This window comes from Asterias amurensis, chromosome 5 (assembly GCF_032118995.1).
Source record: "Asterias amurensis chromosome 5, ASM3211899v1".
NCBI lineage: Eukaryota > Metazoa > Echinodermata > Asteroidea > Forcipulatida > Asteriidae > Asterias > Asterias amurensis.
In genome coordinates this window covers 21,862,364-21,877,963 of record NC_092652.1, presented here as the reverse complement: position 1 = coordinate 21,877,963, position 15,600 = coordinate 21,862,364, and the positions used below count along the sequence as shown (strand labels likewise).

Genomic DNA, 15,600 nt, shown 5'->3' with positions numbered 1-15,600 from the left:
CTCTTAAATTTGTAAATAACATAAGAACTGATTAATTTTTAAAACCTTAGTTAACTGTTTATTCACATTCCACTCATCAAAACACATTTATTAGTGACAAAAGCTTTATTTTGAAAAAATACCACTTCCAGGTGACTTTAAGATTAATCCTAAGTTAGGACGAGTAACTCGTCCTAACTCGAGATAAGACGAGTCCTTACTCTTTGTAAATCGACGGCAGTATTCTCACTTGGTGTACCCAAACATGTCCATACAATAACAAATCTGTGAAAATTTGAACTCAATATTGGTCATCGAAGTTGCAAGAGAATAGTTAAAAAAAAAAAAAAAAAAAAAAAAACGCTCTTGAATTATTGGGCCGAATAAATAAAAACTAGCAATGACTTATCAAGTTAAAGGTCCAGCATTAGCAAGAAGACTGAAAAGTAAAAGATCAGGCGTGAACATTTTGCTCGCGGGATTACCTTTCACTTATAGACATATAAATAAAAACGACATTGCAATAACATACTGTAGCAATTACTTGTATTTTTTACAAGCTACTGTATGAGGAGCTTGAGATTTACTTACACAACAGTGTTGCATATGGCTCGGTATCGGGTCAGGTTTAAATGATTATTTTTCCCTTGGCCTAATGATCCAACTATTAATGTTACTTATAAATTTGTTGTGTACTTATAACTGCTTTAAAAGTACCAATCTCTGGAGCTCTGGCGTGGAGAGGCTGGCTGTTTCCTCATCGTAGCCACTGCCGCCATCAAAAACTCAAAGTGGAAACTGCCCCGCCTGCATTTCAGTTAATCGCTATTGATCTGCGAGTCCATGTCTCTATTGTTATACTCCTGAATACCCCGCTATTGTGCTTTTCTCCGACCATTTACTAATCCGTTCAACTAAATGGTGTTTTTCCAGTAAAAGGTTATTTATAGAGATTTTGGCAAATTATCATGCCTAATCTTAAACTTATTGAAATTTGTTAACGCTGGCCTTTATACGGCCCAGTATCTTGTGAAACGATACAGGTAATAGTAAAATGTCGGTTTTATCTACATCTCAATAAGAAGAGTCCCTCAATCATTGCTTTTACCTACTAGTTCGACCAATTACTAGCAATATTAAGGCTTACTTTTATTTATGAGGATTTAAGTAAAAGGCTAGTAAAAGCAAATGCTAGTTTTTATTTATTCAGTTGCATAATAAGAGGCTTCAGCTGAAGTATTTTATTATTTGATGGAGAAATTACATCTTTCTAAAAATAAATTACGTGACTTTAGAGGAAGCCGTTTCTCACAATGTTGTATACCACCAACGGCTCTCCATTGCTCGTTACCAAATAAGTTTTTCCAATGCTAACAATTATTTTGAGTAATTATGCCAATAGTGTTCAGTGTCTTTAACGGCCTGTTTACAACCATTTCGTTGTTGTCCTAATTGGATACTGTCACGCCACCATCATAATGCGAATTGTAAATCATCTTTTGGATGACTAACTTGTGACATTGCTATAGCATACCTTTCCTGAATGCGTTAGTTCCATATTCACCTGTATAGCAAGCCCTATTAAGCAAAGAATGGTAATTAAACAACTCATCAATGGTAGTGGCTATATAGGTGAAGATGCACCACTTTTCAATTCATGACAAATATATTTGTTCGCATCTCTTTTCCTTTTGTTGTCATTATTATGTAGGACCCGTGTAATAGGACATTGTTGTTGTTCTTGTTCTTCTTCGCCCTCTTGTTCTTATTGTTATCCTGTTTTCCGTGGGGAGGGGGGGGGGGTTGGCGGTTGGGGGGGGGGGGTGGCGGTGGGGGGGGGGACCTATAAAAACCTACTCTTTTAAAACCTTGTGATTTTTAAGGAAGGGAGCAGCTCACAGTCGATTCCTAATTTTTTATTATACGGGGACAAGGGATTAGGCTTAGGTTTTCTCTCTATAGTTTTTTACAAAATTTGTCATGGCCTCACGTTTCGACTTTAAAAGATTCTCTGAAAGGCTTTGAGAAAGACTCCATTAGGATTCCGAAACTTCTTAAGCCGTTGCAAATTGTTTTTTTAATTCTGAGGTCACGTTGGCCGGAAAGCAGTGAGTGCAATCCAGCTTATTCACTTCTGCTATATCTTTTAGCTCGCAACTCTGAATAGAAAATGCTTTTATAGCAAGCTACCAGTGGTCTTTTTAGTTTTGAGACAAGGCCAAAAACATTAAAATATACAAACGAAGGCATCGAATATTTTTTTTTGTTTTATCTGGAACAAAGAGCTAGAAGAAAATAATACAGGAATATGTTGTGCATACGTGCATGACCGTCTTAAACTATTTTGTTCAAGCTATTTCTTCCTCAATTTCAATTTAAATATTTGGAAATTGTTAATGTGAAAGAAAAAACGAGAAGCAAACTCAGAAAACAAATTAAAGGCACTGGACACTATTAGTAACTACTCAAAATACTTGTAAGCATAAAAACTAACTTGGTAAAGAGCAGTTAAAATTAAAATTGATCAAACGTTTCAGCCTGTTTGACATTGTGTGGTAAACTGTTCCAAAGATGCACAGCAGCGTTCTGGAAGGAGCGAGAACCATAGAAAGTATTTGTGAAACCTTTGGCGTACAGAAGATGTTTGTTCTTTGAACGTAGATATCTAGCCGGTTGCTAATTCTGAATTAGATCCTGGAGATAAGCAGGGCTGTATAATAAATAATAATATTTGCTTCTTATATAGCGCTTATATCCTTCACTCAGTGACGCTCAAGGTGCTTTGACATCTTGTAAGTTATGTGGGACTACGTTAAAGTTATGAGATCTACTCCTTTTACATATATCACCTGTTTAAAGGCAGTGGACACTATTGGTAATTACTCAAAATAATTATTAGCATACAACTTTACTTGGTAACGAGTGATGGGGAGAGGTTGATAGTATAAAACATTGTGACAAACGGCTCCCTCTGAAGTGACGTAGTTTTCGAGAAATTGTCCACGAATTTGATTTCCAGACCTCAGAATTAGATTTGGAGGTCTCGAAATCAAGCATCTGAAAGCACACAACTTCGTGTGACAAGGGCGTTTTTTCTTTCATAGTTATCTAGTAACTTCAACGACCGAAATTGTCACAGGTTTGTTATTTTATGCATATGGTGAGATACACCAAGTGAGAAGACTGGTCTTTGACAATTACCAACAGTGTCCAGTGTCTTTAATGGTTTGCAGTGTGTTATGACGCAATCTGCAGCCAATGTATCAAGCAGACAATGATGAATGAGTCTCTCTCTTGTCAGCGACAGGGCCATGCATGCAATTTTAAAATGCAATTTGGTACGTCTTTATTTCGGTATTAATATTAAAACTCTTATCGTTCTCAAGGTAATGGAAACACTTGATTCAGGATGAGTCCAATATCTTTCCAGCTTTGAGTATTTAAAGGAACCTTACAAAATCGGTTACTGCTAACAGAACAGTTGCTGGCAGTGTAAGCACTTGATGTAGTACACCATATAAATAAACTGACAAACCTGTAGAAGTTTGAGATCGATCGACCATCTGGGTCTGAGAAAATAGTGGGAAAAGGATTACACATTTGGCATGACATCGATTTAAAAAACAAATAAATAAAACGCTCTCTTAGCGATGAACTCCGAACGGGAATCAAGTTGTCTTTGCTTCTCATCAAATTATGGCATTTCAGACAGGAATATGTCAAGGGATGTTTTTTTACTATCAGCATTAGGCCGTGTAAGTTGTGTGTAAATATGTGATTTTAGACGATAGTTTTTTTCTTTCTTACCAAATCTGTAATGTTTCTTTGATTGCCAGTTATAGTTATCAATGCCAAGGGTAATCTCGTTCGCAAGATCATGCTGAGCGCCTACAACCTCGGACAAGTAGGTGGGGATTACGTGTTCTTCAGCTATCAACCGTTTAATAACACCCTGAACTTTGGAAACGATGCGTGGCGACAGGTTAGTAAAACCAGTGCTTTCATTCACAGTGGCTGTCAATGAACAAACCGTTTTTAAGACACTGGACACTAGTGGTACTAAACTGTTAGCATAAAAACTTACTTGGTAAAGGAGAGCTGTTGATAGCATGAAACATAGTGAGAAATCGCTCGTCCCTCTGAAGAAACGTAGTTTTTGAGAAAGAAAGAATTTCTCACTTAAATAATAAAAGACTTCAGGCCTGAAGCAGGTTATTAGGCGACTGAAAGCACACAAATGATTATGTGTAACAAGGGTGTTTTTTTTTCTTGCATTCCTCACTTGCAAATTCGATGATCAGATGAGTTCTAATTTGCACAGATTTGTTATTTACAGACACTGGACACTATTGGTAATTGTCAAAGACTAGTCTTCACAGTTAGTGTATCTCAACATATGCATAAAATAACAAACCTGTGAAAATTTGAGCTCAATCGGCCGTGGAAGTTGCGAGATATTAATGAAAGAAAAAACACCCTTGTCACACGAAGTTGTGTGCTTTAAGATGCTTGATTTCGTGACCTCAAATTCGAAATCTGAGGTATCGAAATCAAATTCGTGGAAAATTACTTCTTTCTCGAAAACTACGTCACTTCAGAGGGAGCTGTTTCTCACAATGTTTTATCAACATCTCGCCATTACTCGTAATCAAGAAATGTGTTATGATAATAATTATTTTGAGTAATTACCAATAGTGTCCACTGCCCTTAATACATGGGTAAAAAAGGTGGTGGGCGGCAAACTAATCATTCGATTAGGGCAAAAAATCAGACTACAACTGTATGATTGCAATGTTAACCGCTACCCCCAGAAGCTTGTGTTTCAAGCGGAACGATAAGGTTCAGAGTTTTTAAGACACTTCTTTAAGGTCAACTTATGTTAAGAACAATCAAATGTTTCTTTTTATTGCAGAATGTGGCTACGTACACATACATTGTTAATTAATTTGTTAGACGTTTGTGTATGCACTCTCTAACCACAGGTTGAGGGTTTAAACACAAATATTGTACCCTACTCTTTGAACACGTTTAAATGATGAACATGATTATCATTTTGACCGCTGCTCAAATTGTCTGTAGCATTCAAACACACACAATCATCTAAAATGTTTAAAGGGAGGGTACACGTTTGGGAATTGTCAAAGACCAGTCTTCTCACTTGGTGTATTCCATCATTAGCATAAAATAACAAACCTGTGCAAATTTGGGCTCAATCGGTCATCGAAGTTGCGAGAAAATGATGAAAGAAAAAAACGCCCTTGTTGGACGAATTTGTGTGCTTTCAGATAGGAATAAAAGACTTCTAGCTTGAAGTGTTTTATTATTTCAGTGAGAAATTACCTCTTTCTCAAAAACTGCGTTACTTCAGAGGGAGTTGTTTCCCACAATGTTGTATACTATCAACAGCTCTCCAATACTCGTTACAAAGTCAGTTTTTAAGTTAATATTTGCTTTTTGAGTAACTACCAAACGTGTACCTTCCCTTTAAGAATAAACATGTATTTTTTTTTTTTTTTTTTTTTTTTTTTTTAACTTATGCTTAGTTATGTGTCGAAATTCTAAACACTGTTTTTACCATCCTGTTAACCTCCTTAGGGCGACGGAGACGATGATAAATTGAAGACTGCCTACCAAGCCCTAAAGACAATTCGTCTGTTTGAACCGACTGATGACTCGAAGTACAATGCATTCCATAGAGACATCCTCGACCGCTCGTTAAGAGACTACAATGTGACTCCTGAATCTGGGAACGAGGTTAGATTAGTATTAATGAGCGGTTCCCATGAAAAATATGCAAACCTAATATCACGCGTTCCCACGATGTTCCCTCATTTTGCTCGACATGACCTTCATTTCATGGCTCTGCTTACCGCGGAATATTGTGCCTACTGCCCATATACACATTTGCTTTAGAGGCGCCGTAATCGCAGAATTCCACTGAGTTATGAAATTGTGCCTCGGTGGATTTCACAAAGAGTTAGGACTAATCTTATCTTAAATCGTCCTAACGTAGGACTAGCCTTAAGTTTTTAATATATCCTAGAAGATCGATTCCTGGTGAGCTTTGAGGGGGACATCGTTAATTTTGTTGTGTGATCACATCGCGAATATCGCTGCGAAAGGAGGGTTGTGACGTCAAACTCACGTCAAATTCGCTTCGCATTCGCATTCGCATGAAGTATGAACCGGGCTTAAGACGAACAAACCGATACACACATACATACAACATTTGTTTCTAACAAAACGGGGGACACATTTTTTTAAGATTATTTATTTTTTACTTTAATACAGGCCAACTTTTTCGCTACCGGTTACCACGACGCCTTGATTCTGTACTCTCTTGCCATCAACGAAACTTTACACGAGGGAGGTGACATTCGTGACGGTCTAACTCTACGACAGAAGATGTGGAACCGAACTTTCCAAGGTTAGCCGAAAAATGGCGTGGAAGGTACTTTGTGGATGACGTAAGACTCGTCCACGTTGCCAATTTTAAGAGTCGTAATTATTTAAAGACACAGTAATATCACCATCAATGTACGTAACTTAACGTGTCCTTATTTTTCATTTTAAACATCTTATTGGACACTATCAATAATTACTCAAAATAAATTGTAATCATAAAAAAAAATATTTGATATTATGAAACATGGTGAGAAACGGCTCCCCTTGAAGTTTTTGATACATAGGTTTTGATAAAGAGGTAATTTCTAGCTCAGATAATAAAATACTTCAGCTGAAGCCTTTTATTGTGCATCGTAAAGACCTCAAAGTAATGCAACAAGGGTGTTTCTTCCTTCACTATTCGCTTTTAAATTCGATGACCATTTGAGCACAAGTAGTATGCATATGTTAGGGTACACTAATCGATAAAAAATACTGGTCTTTGACAACTACCAACGGTGTCAAGTGCTTTTAACCAACAAATGATAAAAACTAAAGCATTATTAGAGGATTTAAAAAAAACGTATGTGAAAGTTAATGAAACTTTCCTTGCATATTGAGAAAAAAAAAAATAGTTCAATGCTACTACCATTATTCAGAGTGAAACATTGTATAGGAATCGCTGGTGGATTTTTTACTTAGATTCTTTATCATTAGTGATATTACTCGCTGTGTTTTCCTGCCTACCTTCTAGAGTAGAAAAATGCATTAAAAATGCATAGACCCGGTTCTATTTGTTTTTCTTTTACAATTTGACATGGATTCCTTCGTGATATTGGGAAATTGAAAGTACGCTTTTGTATTCAGAGTGACGCCTCTGAAGAAGGTCCGGTTTGGATCGATCGAAAGCTAAATGCCATCTACCCTACTCATTATTACATTCAGATTTTCAGATTAAATAAATTTCCATTATTTACAGTTTGAAACCAATCTTCCACTGTGATATTGAAAAGTACACAACTGTTATTCACATTGCAACATTGTACTATAGGTATTGCGGGAGACATTGTAATGACATCTAGCGGTGATAGAATCGCAACGTACTCCCTATGGGATATGACGGACACAGAAAACGGTGTATTCGAGGTAAGAACGTTTTTGGATTGAAACTTACAAAAGAGAACTCCGGCGTCAAGGCCAAATCAAATTCCAGCTTATAGTGTAAAGCACATCTAGATTGAAGTAATTATACGACGTCAGTTTGATCTGAAAAGGGTACCGTGCTGAAACTCCTTTATTGGCTACAGGGGGGAGGGGGTAGACTCATGCCAATTCTCCGTGTATATGGTGTATCATTGACGAAGAGCATTTGGCTGATTTTGTAGGAGTCGCAAGTATTAATTGCATTAAAATAGTTACCTCGGTTCACGTAATTTCTTAACACAACTGATTTTTTTGGGAGACCCAAGTCAAGAAATACGGCACCGGTTGATTGTCCACGGACAACAGGGATGTGTGTTTTAATTTTTTGTTGAGGGGGTTCCACTACTGTTTACCATAATTAAAGAACTTGCATTAAGAGTTTACGTGCCCCTGGAAACTATTGGAAAACAGATTATTATAATGCATTTAAAACATTTGAATCAGTATAAAATGATATGAATTTGCCAGTTACAATCCAGTAATGATCTGATACTTTGTTAAATGTTATGTTTTATGTTAAACCTTATCATACAACTAGTCCGTAAAGTATTGTTTAAAGGCAGTGGACACTATTGGTAATTACTCAAAATAATGGTAATGAGGAGCTGTTAATAGTATAAAACATTGTGAGAAACGGCTCCTCTGAAGAAATATAGTTTTCGAGAAAGAAGTAATTTTCCACGTTTTTGATTTCGAGATCTCAATTAATTTAGAATTTTAGGTCTCGAAATGAAGCATATGAAAGCACACAACTTCGTGTGACAGGGGTGTTTTTTCTTTCATTATTATCGCGCAACTTTAACAACGACCAATAGAGTTCAAATTTTCACAGGTTTGTTATTTTATGCATATGTTGAGATACACCAAGTGAGAAGACTAGTCTTTGACAATTACCAATAGTGTCCACTCCAGTGTCTTTAAGCCCCAATATTATGTATTGATTGCTGTGATATGCAAGACACAATGTGCGTCACGTTTGTCAGTATTGACCTCAGATTCGTTTTTCTCGCAACCCGTTTTGAAATGTTCTTGTTGTTGTTGTCGTCGTCTTCGTCGCCGTCACCGTTGTCGTTGTTGTTGTCGTTTTTGATCTCGCTGTTGCTGCCGTTGTTATTGTCGCCGTCACTGTTGCTGTCGTTGTCACCGTCGCTGTCGCGGTTGCTGCCGTTGTTATTGTCGTCGTCACTGTTGATGTCGTTGTTGCTGTCTCGGTTGCTGTCGCGGTTTCTGTCGCGGTTGCTGTCGCGGTTGCTGTCGCGGTTGCTGTCGCGGTTGCTGTCGCGGTTGCTGTCGCGGTTGCTGTCGTCGCCGCTGTCGTCGCAGCTGCCGTTGTTGTTATTTGTTTTTAACCTTGTCGTTCCGGGTTTTATTCACCGGTCAGAGAATACTTTTCCTTCTAGCCTGTGGTGAATTTCTATGGACTGTCAAACGAGCTCAAGTTCTACAAACCAATTAAGTGGCATGGATTCCCGGACGGTGAAGTTCCCCCAGACACTCCTCGGTGTGGTTTCTACAATGAAAACCCCATCTGCAAACCCAAAGGTATCACTGCTGAGAAAACATTAAATGATATTAAGCAGACAAAGAACAATATGTTGTTGTTGTTGTTGTTGTTGTTGCTGTTGTTTTTTGTGGGTTTTTTTTTTTTTTTTTTTTTTTTGGGGGGGGGGAGAGGTGTGTTTTTATATGAATTTGTTTATATTTCATGGGGGTTCACTGAACAACACAATTTTTTAAAAGAACAGTTTCACTTTCAAAGACATATAGTCTTCTTTATCAAACACATCCAACCTGTGGTCACGTTTGAGTAAAACGAATGACATTATAGTTTGTGTAATTTCAGATGTTTTTTGTCACTTTCGTATTTGACTTCTTTTAGATAGCTAGCCAATCAAAATAAGAAATGCGCATAGCAGGGTCTTCAAATCGCTTTTCCTTCGACTTTTGAAGTGTTTACATCATGCCAGAATTATGTACTTTTCTGAGATTTTGTTATGCTTCTTGTATAAAAGTTTTACTTAGTGAGATTTCAAATAAAAACAGATCAATAGCTGTTGTTGTTGTTAGCCTTTTTGAGATGGTAGACACAATAGGAGTGCACTGTTCGATTTGGGTATACACAGTCTATTAGTTTTATTTCCACCATACCTAAAAATGATTTCTAGGTGTTGTTGTCTTACAGAACTATACTCATTCAATAATTCTATATATATTCGGCCCCCTTTGAATAATAATAATAATTAATAATTATAATAATAATTTGGGGAGCTAATCATCCTTACTCGCAGCTAAGAGCTGGAATTGCGAAGGACGCGGCTACAACGTGTTCGAGAAGCAGGCATGCAAGGGCGCCTTTGGCTGCCAGCCACATCAACCCATTATGACCACGGAGCACAGCCAAGATTGAAGAAACCGTTGTTCTAACCAGTCCGCAAATTGCCGTAAATCCATATTTTGTGACATCTTTCACTCTTCCTTCCTCAAACCACAGATGATAATACTGTACTGCTCATCGCGTCCATCCTGACGGTGTGCGCACTGATTGTTTGTGTCTGTGCTACTTTGGTAGTTTACAGGTAAAAGGTGGATTTCGGACGTTTCTAATTTGATATTTATTCACACACTCCACTGATGTGTTAAATTTGTTTGTATTTAGAGTGGGTTTTTTTTGTTTGTCCAACAGATGCAAAGATTTGACATTAATTAATATACACATATATTGTTTTTTTGTTTTATTGAAAAGTAACAGACAATGAGATTATCTGTTGCAAACTGCTTACCAATTAAAAAAAAACGGTGGGAGAAATAGTTAAACGTATTGATCCTTGTATGAGTCTTTTTTGAAATTATTAAAGGAACAATTACAGAATTGGTACGAAACAAAAACCTTGAAGATCACACATTTACATAAAACTTAGACGGTCTAATGATGATGATAGTTGAAAACATCCCATGAAATATTACTGTATGAAATATCATATTTTGTTGAGAAAGAAATAAAATCTTATTTCGTATTTGGAGTTATCGCTCAGTGAGCGGTTTATTCATTTTTCTGTTTGCATCGATGCCATGCAAAAATGTGTTATCGGGTTTCAATTGTTTTTTTCTCGTGACCCAGATGGCCGATCGATCCCAAACTTCTACAGATTTGTCAGTAAATGTATATGGTGGATTACATAAAGTGCTTACAGTGCCAGCAACTCTTTGGTTAGCAAAAGCCAATTCTGTAATGTTCCTTAATCGACAACACAGTGCGCATAAACATAGGGGAAACACAAAGCAATCAAGTGGAAATAAAGAAATGGAGGGCGAGAGTCAGGGAGTCAGGAAGCGCAGAGAAGTGCAAAGTAAGGGATGACAATGGGAAAAGGAGACAAGGTAGAGAGAGGGAGGGAGGGAATGGGCTTGTTTACCACAGTGATTGGAAACACGTATCAAATAAAAAAGGAGGAAAGAGGAAGGAAGTATACAAGTGAATGAGTCAGTCTTCGAGAAAGCTTCTAGGTCGAAACGTCAGGCTATTTACTAATACAAAATATTAATCAAAATGATAAAAAATATATAAAAAAAAACAGTAATTAAATGTATAAACAGACAAATTAAAAAACAAAGAATCCCATTGGGCATTCATACGCATTGAACTACTTTCAAATTTGAATACAGTAAAAGTATTGTTTAAATATTTGAAGTTTGTGTTAAAACTATCTTATACCACCAAAAAAACAAACATCATAAAGATATTTCACGAAACCATTTTCAATATGTTGAGACATGTTATAATTCCATCTTCCCATTCTTTACAGAAAACATAACCAGAACGCGGAATTAATGAAGATGTCTTGGAAGATTCGCTACGACGATTTAATCTCCAAAGCCGTTTCCAAATCCATTGCCTCATCCATGCGGTCTGTATCCATGTCCATGGTAAGTTGTAGAGCTAACACAATTGTTTAATTTTCATCATTTTCAGCAAAATAAAACTACCCAAAGTCGCGGTTGATCTCCTTGTACATTGAATATATTGGATAATTTTTACCAAACTACAGCTGCAACTTTTACAGAGTGCATAAGCGAAATAATTGCTCGTATTGGTGAAAAGCTGGGATCAACTTTACAACCCGCCAAGGTCTGTAGCGAGGCCTCTGTCCTTTTTGCATTATATTTCATGGTACATGTGCCACGAGTGTATCTAATTTGGTTCCTCGAATCAAGGGTTTTGAGCGTGAAACCAGGCAAGCTGTTTCTGTTCAACCATACGCTACTGCTTTGCTGAGATTTAAAACGACGAGCCACATACCCAGATAGACTGTGTGTAAATTGACCTCGAGTGAGAGTGCGAGCTTTCGGATAAATCTCGATTTCTGGGCAAGCTCGAATAAGCCATTTTGAGATATGGTTGACACAATACTAATGGACACTATTAGGTTTGGGTATGATTTGTCTGTATACACCCACATCAAACAGTGCACTCACATTATGTCAAAAATACCTTTAAACAATCCTACAGCAGCTATACAGTGTGTACTTTGGAAGTTTGGAGGCTTGTATTGTGATGTATTTATGAATTTCAACAATTGAAAATGGTTTTAAGTGATAAGGAAAAAACTTGAAACTGTAAATTGTAACCAAAGTGAAACCCAAATAATATTCCCTTTTCCCCGATGCATTTTTTTTTTTTATTAAAACTTGTAAGTTTATTCTTAATAAATATCAATACTCAAGCAATTACACTTCGTTAATTACAGACTGGCTCGCTGACTGATGAAAATAACCAGCGCCAGATATTCACCAAAATTGCTCAGTACGAGGTAAGTACAAATGTTCTGTTGATAAGGCATAACACACGAAAAGCACAATGACATGTCCATTTATTTGATTTGTATTACATCACTTTACAAAATGGAAGTACCATTTTCTTTATTAGCACCTCGCTTGAGTATATCATCATAAGTTATAAGTTATTTTAATTAAATAATTGTGAACATTTATTCATATCACTATAGCTATTTTATTTTGTTTTCAATATGAAAATATTCATAATAATTCAAACGCAGGCAGGCCATTGAAATCCTAACTAACTTGATATCCTTCAACGAGTGAACGTTTCTCCGTGCTATGACGCTATAACATCTGGGGCGACTTTGCTAGGGGCGACTTTGTTAGGGGACGACTTTGTTAGGGGACGACTTTGCCAGGGGGCGACATTGTCAGGGGGCGACATTGTCAGGGGGCGACATTGTCAGGGGGCGACATTGTTAGGGTACCAATTTGTCATGGGGCGACTTTGAAAAGTCCCGGGGCGAGCCGGTCGACTTTGCTGGGGACGACAAGCCTCATTATGAACGCTACCTTTCTTTTTCACTTTGCGGATTTATTTTGACGGCGTGTTGGGTCTTATCATAAAGGGTTTTACTTGTCTATTTCTATGATCTGAACATGCGTTTTTTCATATAAGATTCCTATTTGTAGCATTAAAAAAAAAAACAATCATCATCATTCCGGACAGGTTATCAAAGGTATCATTGTTCAAATATAATCTTGAATCTTTGATAATCAGGTTCATTGATGCTTGTGTTTTGCTATATATGAAAGAAATATAGTCTGTAATGCACCATTTGTGTTTTTAATGGGATCGGTTTGTAGATATGCATGAATTGTGTTTTTATAGGTTTGTTTTTAAAGGTTTTTAAATTAATCATGTTCATTGATGCTTGTGTTATTCTATATTTAAGTCTTTTGTGCATCATATCAAAGTATGCTTTTAATGGAATCGGTTTGTTATTTCTAAGCAATGTGGAGTTGTTTTAAACGGTTTGTTTTTTATTTCGGAATTAAACATTCATCAACTGATGCTGGGTTGCGTTCACAAAAAAAGGCATATTTTGTTTAGATTCAGTATTTCTATTGGTTCATAAATATGTTATTGGAAGCAGCAGGGGGTCTCCCCAGGGCAGGTTTCGGTTTCACAGCTGAGCCTCAATGACCATTAGTATTTACTAAAGACAAATTGGTTGTGCACTCTTTACACATCTTTTTTGTAACTCCAAAACACCATCACATGATCTAACAAGTTTGGAGGTTTCTGGTCAATGAAACTCAAAGGTATATTTAGACACATGAATTTGAAGGGCATTATCTGTATATTGAACGGGTGGCTGTGATTAGCATACAGTTTTTCATGAGGCGATGGCCATCGATGAATACTTTTATCAATAAGTTTTCATTTGATACTTACATTACATTTAATTATATTAGGTAAAAACCTATCAACTTGAGAATGAAGGAAGGGGACACATTATGGGTATACATAAACTGGGCTAGTATTCCCGCTAGTAACTAGTCTCTTGCAAAAAACAATGGGTTAAAAGCTCCACCAAACTACAGTGACCTCCAAACAGTCAGACCAGACTTAAACCCGAGTGTCGTGGCCGAGCGGTTAAGATCACCGAATTCAAAACTCTGGTGTTTCTGATCAGCAGAGTGTGGGTTCGAATCCCAAGCAAGACACTTGACCATTGCTTCGTCTTTCGGATGGGACGTAAAGCCATTGGTCCCATGTGTTGTGTAACGCATGTAAAAGAACCCAGTGCACTTATCGAAAAGAGAAGGGGTTCGCCCCGGTGTTCTTGGCTGTGGCTGCTTAATGCGCCGTAACACCTTGTAAACCCTTATAAGGTGCTAACTAATTGGGTCTCAAAATTCATCACTGCAACAACCTATCTTTCTTAAAGTTTGTATATACTCAGCACCTTGAGTACCTTGTTTGGTAGATACGTGCGCTAAATAAGACTTCGATATTCGATATTATTATTGCTCCCCCCCCCCCCCCCCACGAAACATATTGCAGTCATTCGTTTTTGTTTTGGTTTTCTTATTTCAATTAATAAGTAGGCCTGTCAACATTTTACACAAATATGATATTTACAAGATCCACGATATTGCTTGAAAACTTACACATGTGTGGTTATAATGTCTTTATTTAACCTCTGTACTGGATAAAGTTTTATAATTCTATGTTTCATAAAGGGTCGAGTGGTCGCTCTTAAGCCAATAGGAGACGGCAAGCTTGAACTGACAAGGAGTGTCTTGGTAGAGCTCCGAAATGTAAGTATTTCAGTCTGTCCTCCAGAACCCGCCCCGTGATTTCTGCTCTTCTAGTCAGGCTTTTGACGGATGATACATCTGTATGGACTGTAGAGGTGGTAGCCCTGTTTTAGCCCCAGGAGTTGGTGGCAACGGCCCCCTGAAAAAAAGCAAAAGATTGTTAGCCCACATTTGAAGTGGAATTCAGGCCTTGTGCGTCTCGCGACTTGCATACATAAACAAATAAATAAATTTAAAATCCAACCGTCTTCGTTATCCAAAGTTTTGCTCCACCGATTGTTCTAAAGCACTGAGAGATTTAGGGAGCAAGGTTTCCCAAGAAAGCAGCTGAGCACAACAAACAATGCTTACCAGAATAAGGTTACCAGCCAAAACACACACACATATGTACAATTTTTTGATTGGTATCATGATAATTTTTTGCTTAGCAAGCAATTGTTAAGCAATATTTTCTGCTTAACGATAGTGGACACTATTAGTACTTGTCAAAGACCAGTCTTCTCACTTGGTGTATCTCAACATTATGCATAAAATGTGGGGGAAAAAAAACATGCACAATACAAACCTGTGAAAATTTGAGCTCAATTGGTGGTCGAAGTTGCCAGATAATAATGATAGAAAAAAAAACACCCTTGTCACACGAAGTTGTGTACTTTCAGATGCTTGATTTCGAGACCTCCAATTCTAATTCTGAGGTCTCGAAATCAAATTCGTGGAAAATTACTTCTTTCTCGAAAACAATGTTTTGTTTTACTATCAACCTCTCCCCATTACTAATTACCAAGTAAGTTTTTATGCTAATAATTATTTTGAGAATTTACCAATAGTGTCCACTGCCTTTAAGATATTAAGCGTAAGCTCTCAAAAGATGCAAGCAATCTGATCAGAAACAAAACAGAGATTGTCAAACAAGAAAGATGGTTAGAGTCG

At 37.2% G+C, this 15,600-nt stretch overlaps 1 protein-coding gene across 1 annotated transcript in view; it reads left to right on the top strand.

Moving 5' to 3' along the window:
* Positions 1 to 15,600, top strand: part of LOC139937322 (atrial natriuretic peptide receptor 1-like) — a 29,364-nt gene that overhangs the window by 3,250 nt on the left and 10,514 nt on the right. Inside the window, exons 3-11 of the mRNA XM_071932426.1 lie at positions 3,816 to 3,961; positions 5,575 to 5,733; positions 6,271 to 6,406; positions 7,415 to 7,509; positions 8,967 to 9,108; positions 10,058 to 10,142; positions 11,370 to 11,490; positions 12,312 to 12,374; positions 14,593 to 14,670. Of these exons, the coding sequence (XP_071788527.1) occupies positions 3,816 to 3,961; positions 5,575 to 5,733; positions 6,271 to 6,406; positions 7,415 to 7,509; positions 8,967 to 9,108; positions 10,058 to 10,142; positions 11,370 to 11,490; positions 12,312 to 12,374; positions 14,593 to 14,670 (1,025 nt within the window). The remainder of the gene's footprint in view (positions 1 to 3,815; positions 3,962 to 5,574; positions 5,734 to 6,270; positions 6,407 to 7,414; positions 7,510 to 8,966; positions 9,109 to 10,057; positions 10,143 to 11,369; positions 11,491 to 12,311; positions 12,375 to 14,592; positions 14,671 to 15,600) is intronic.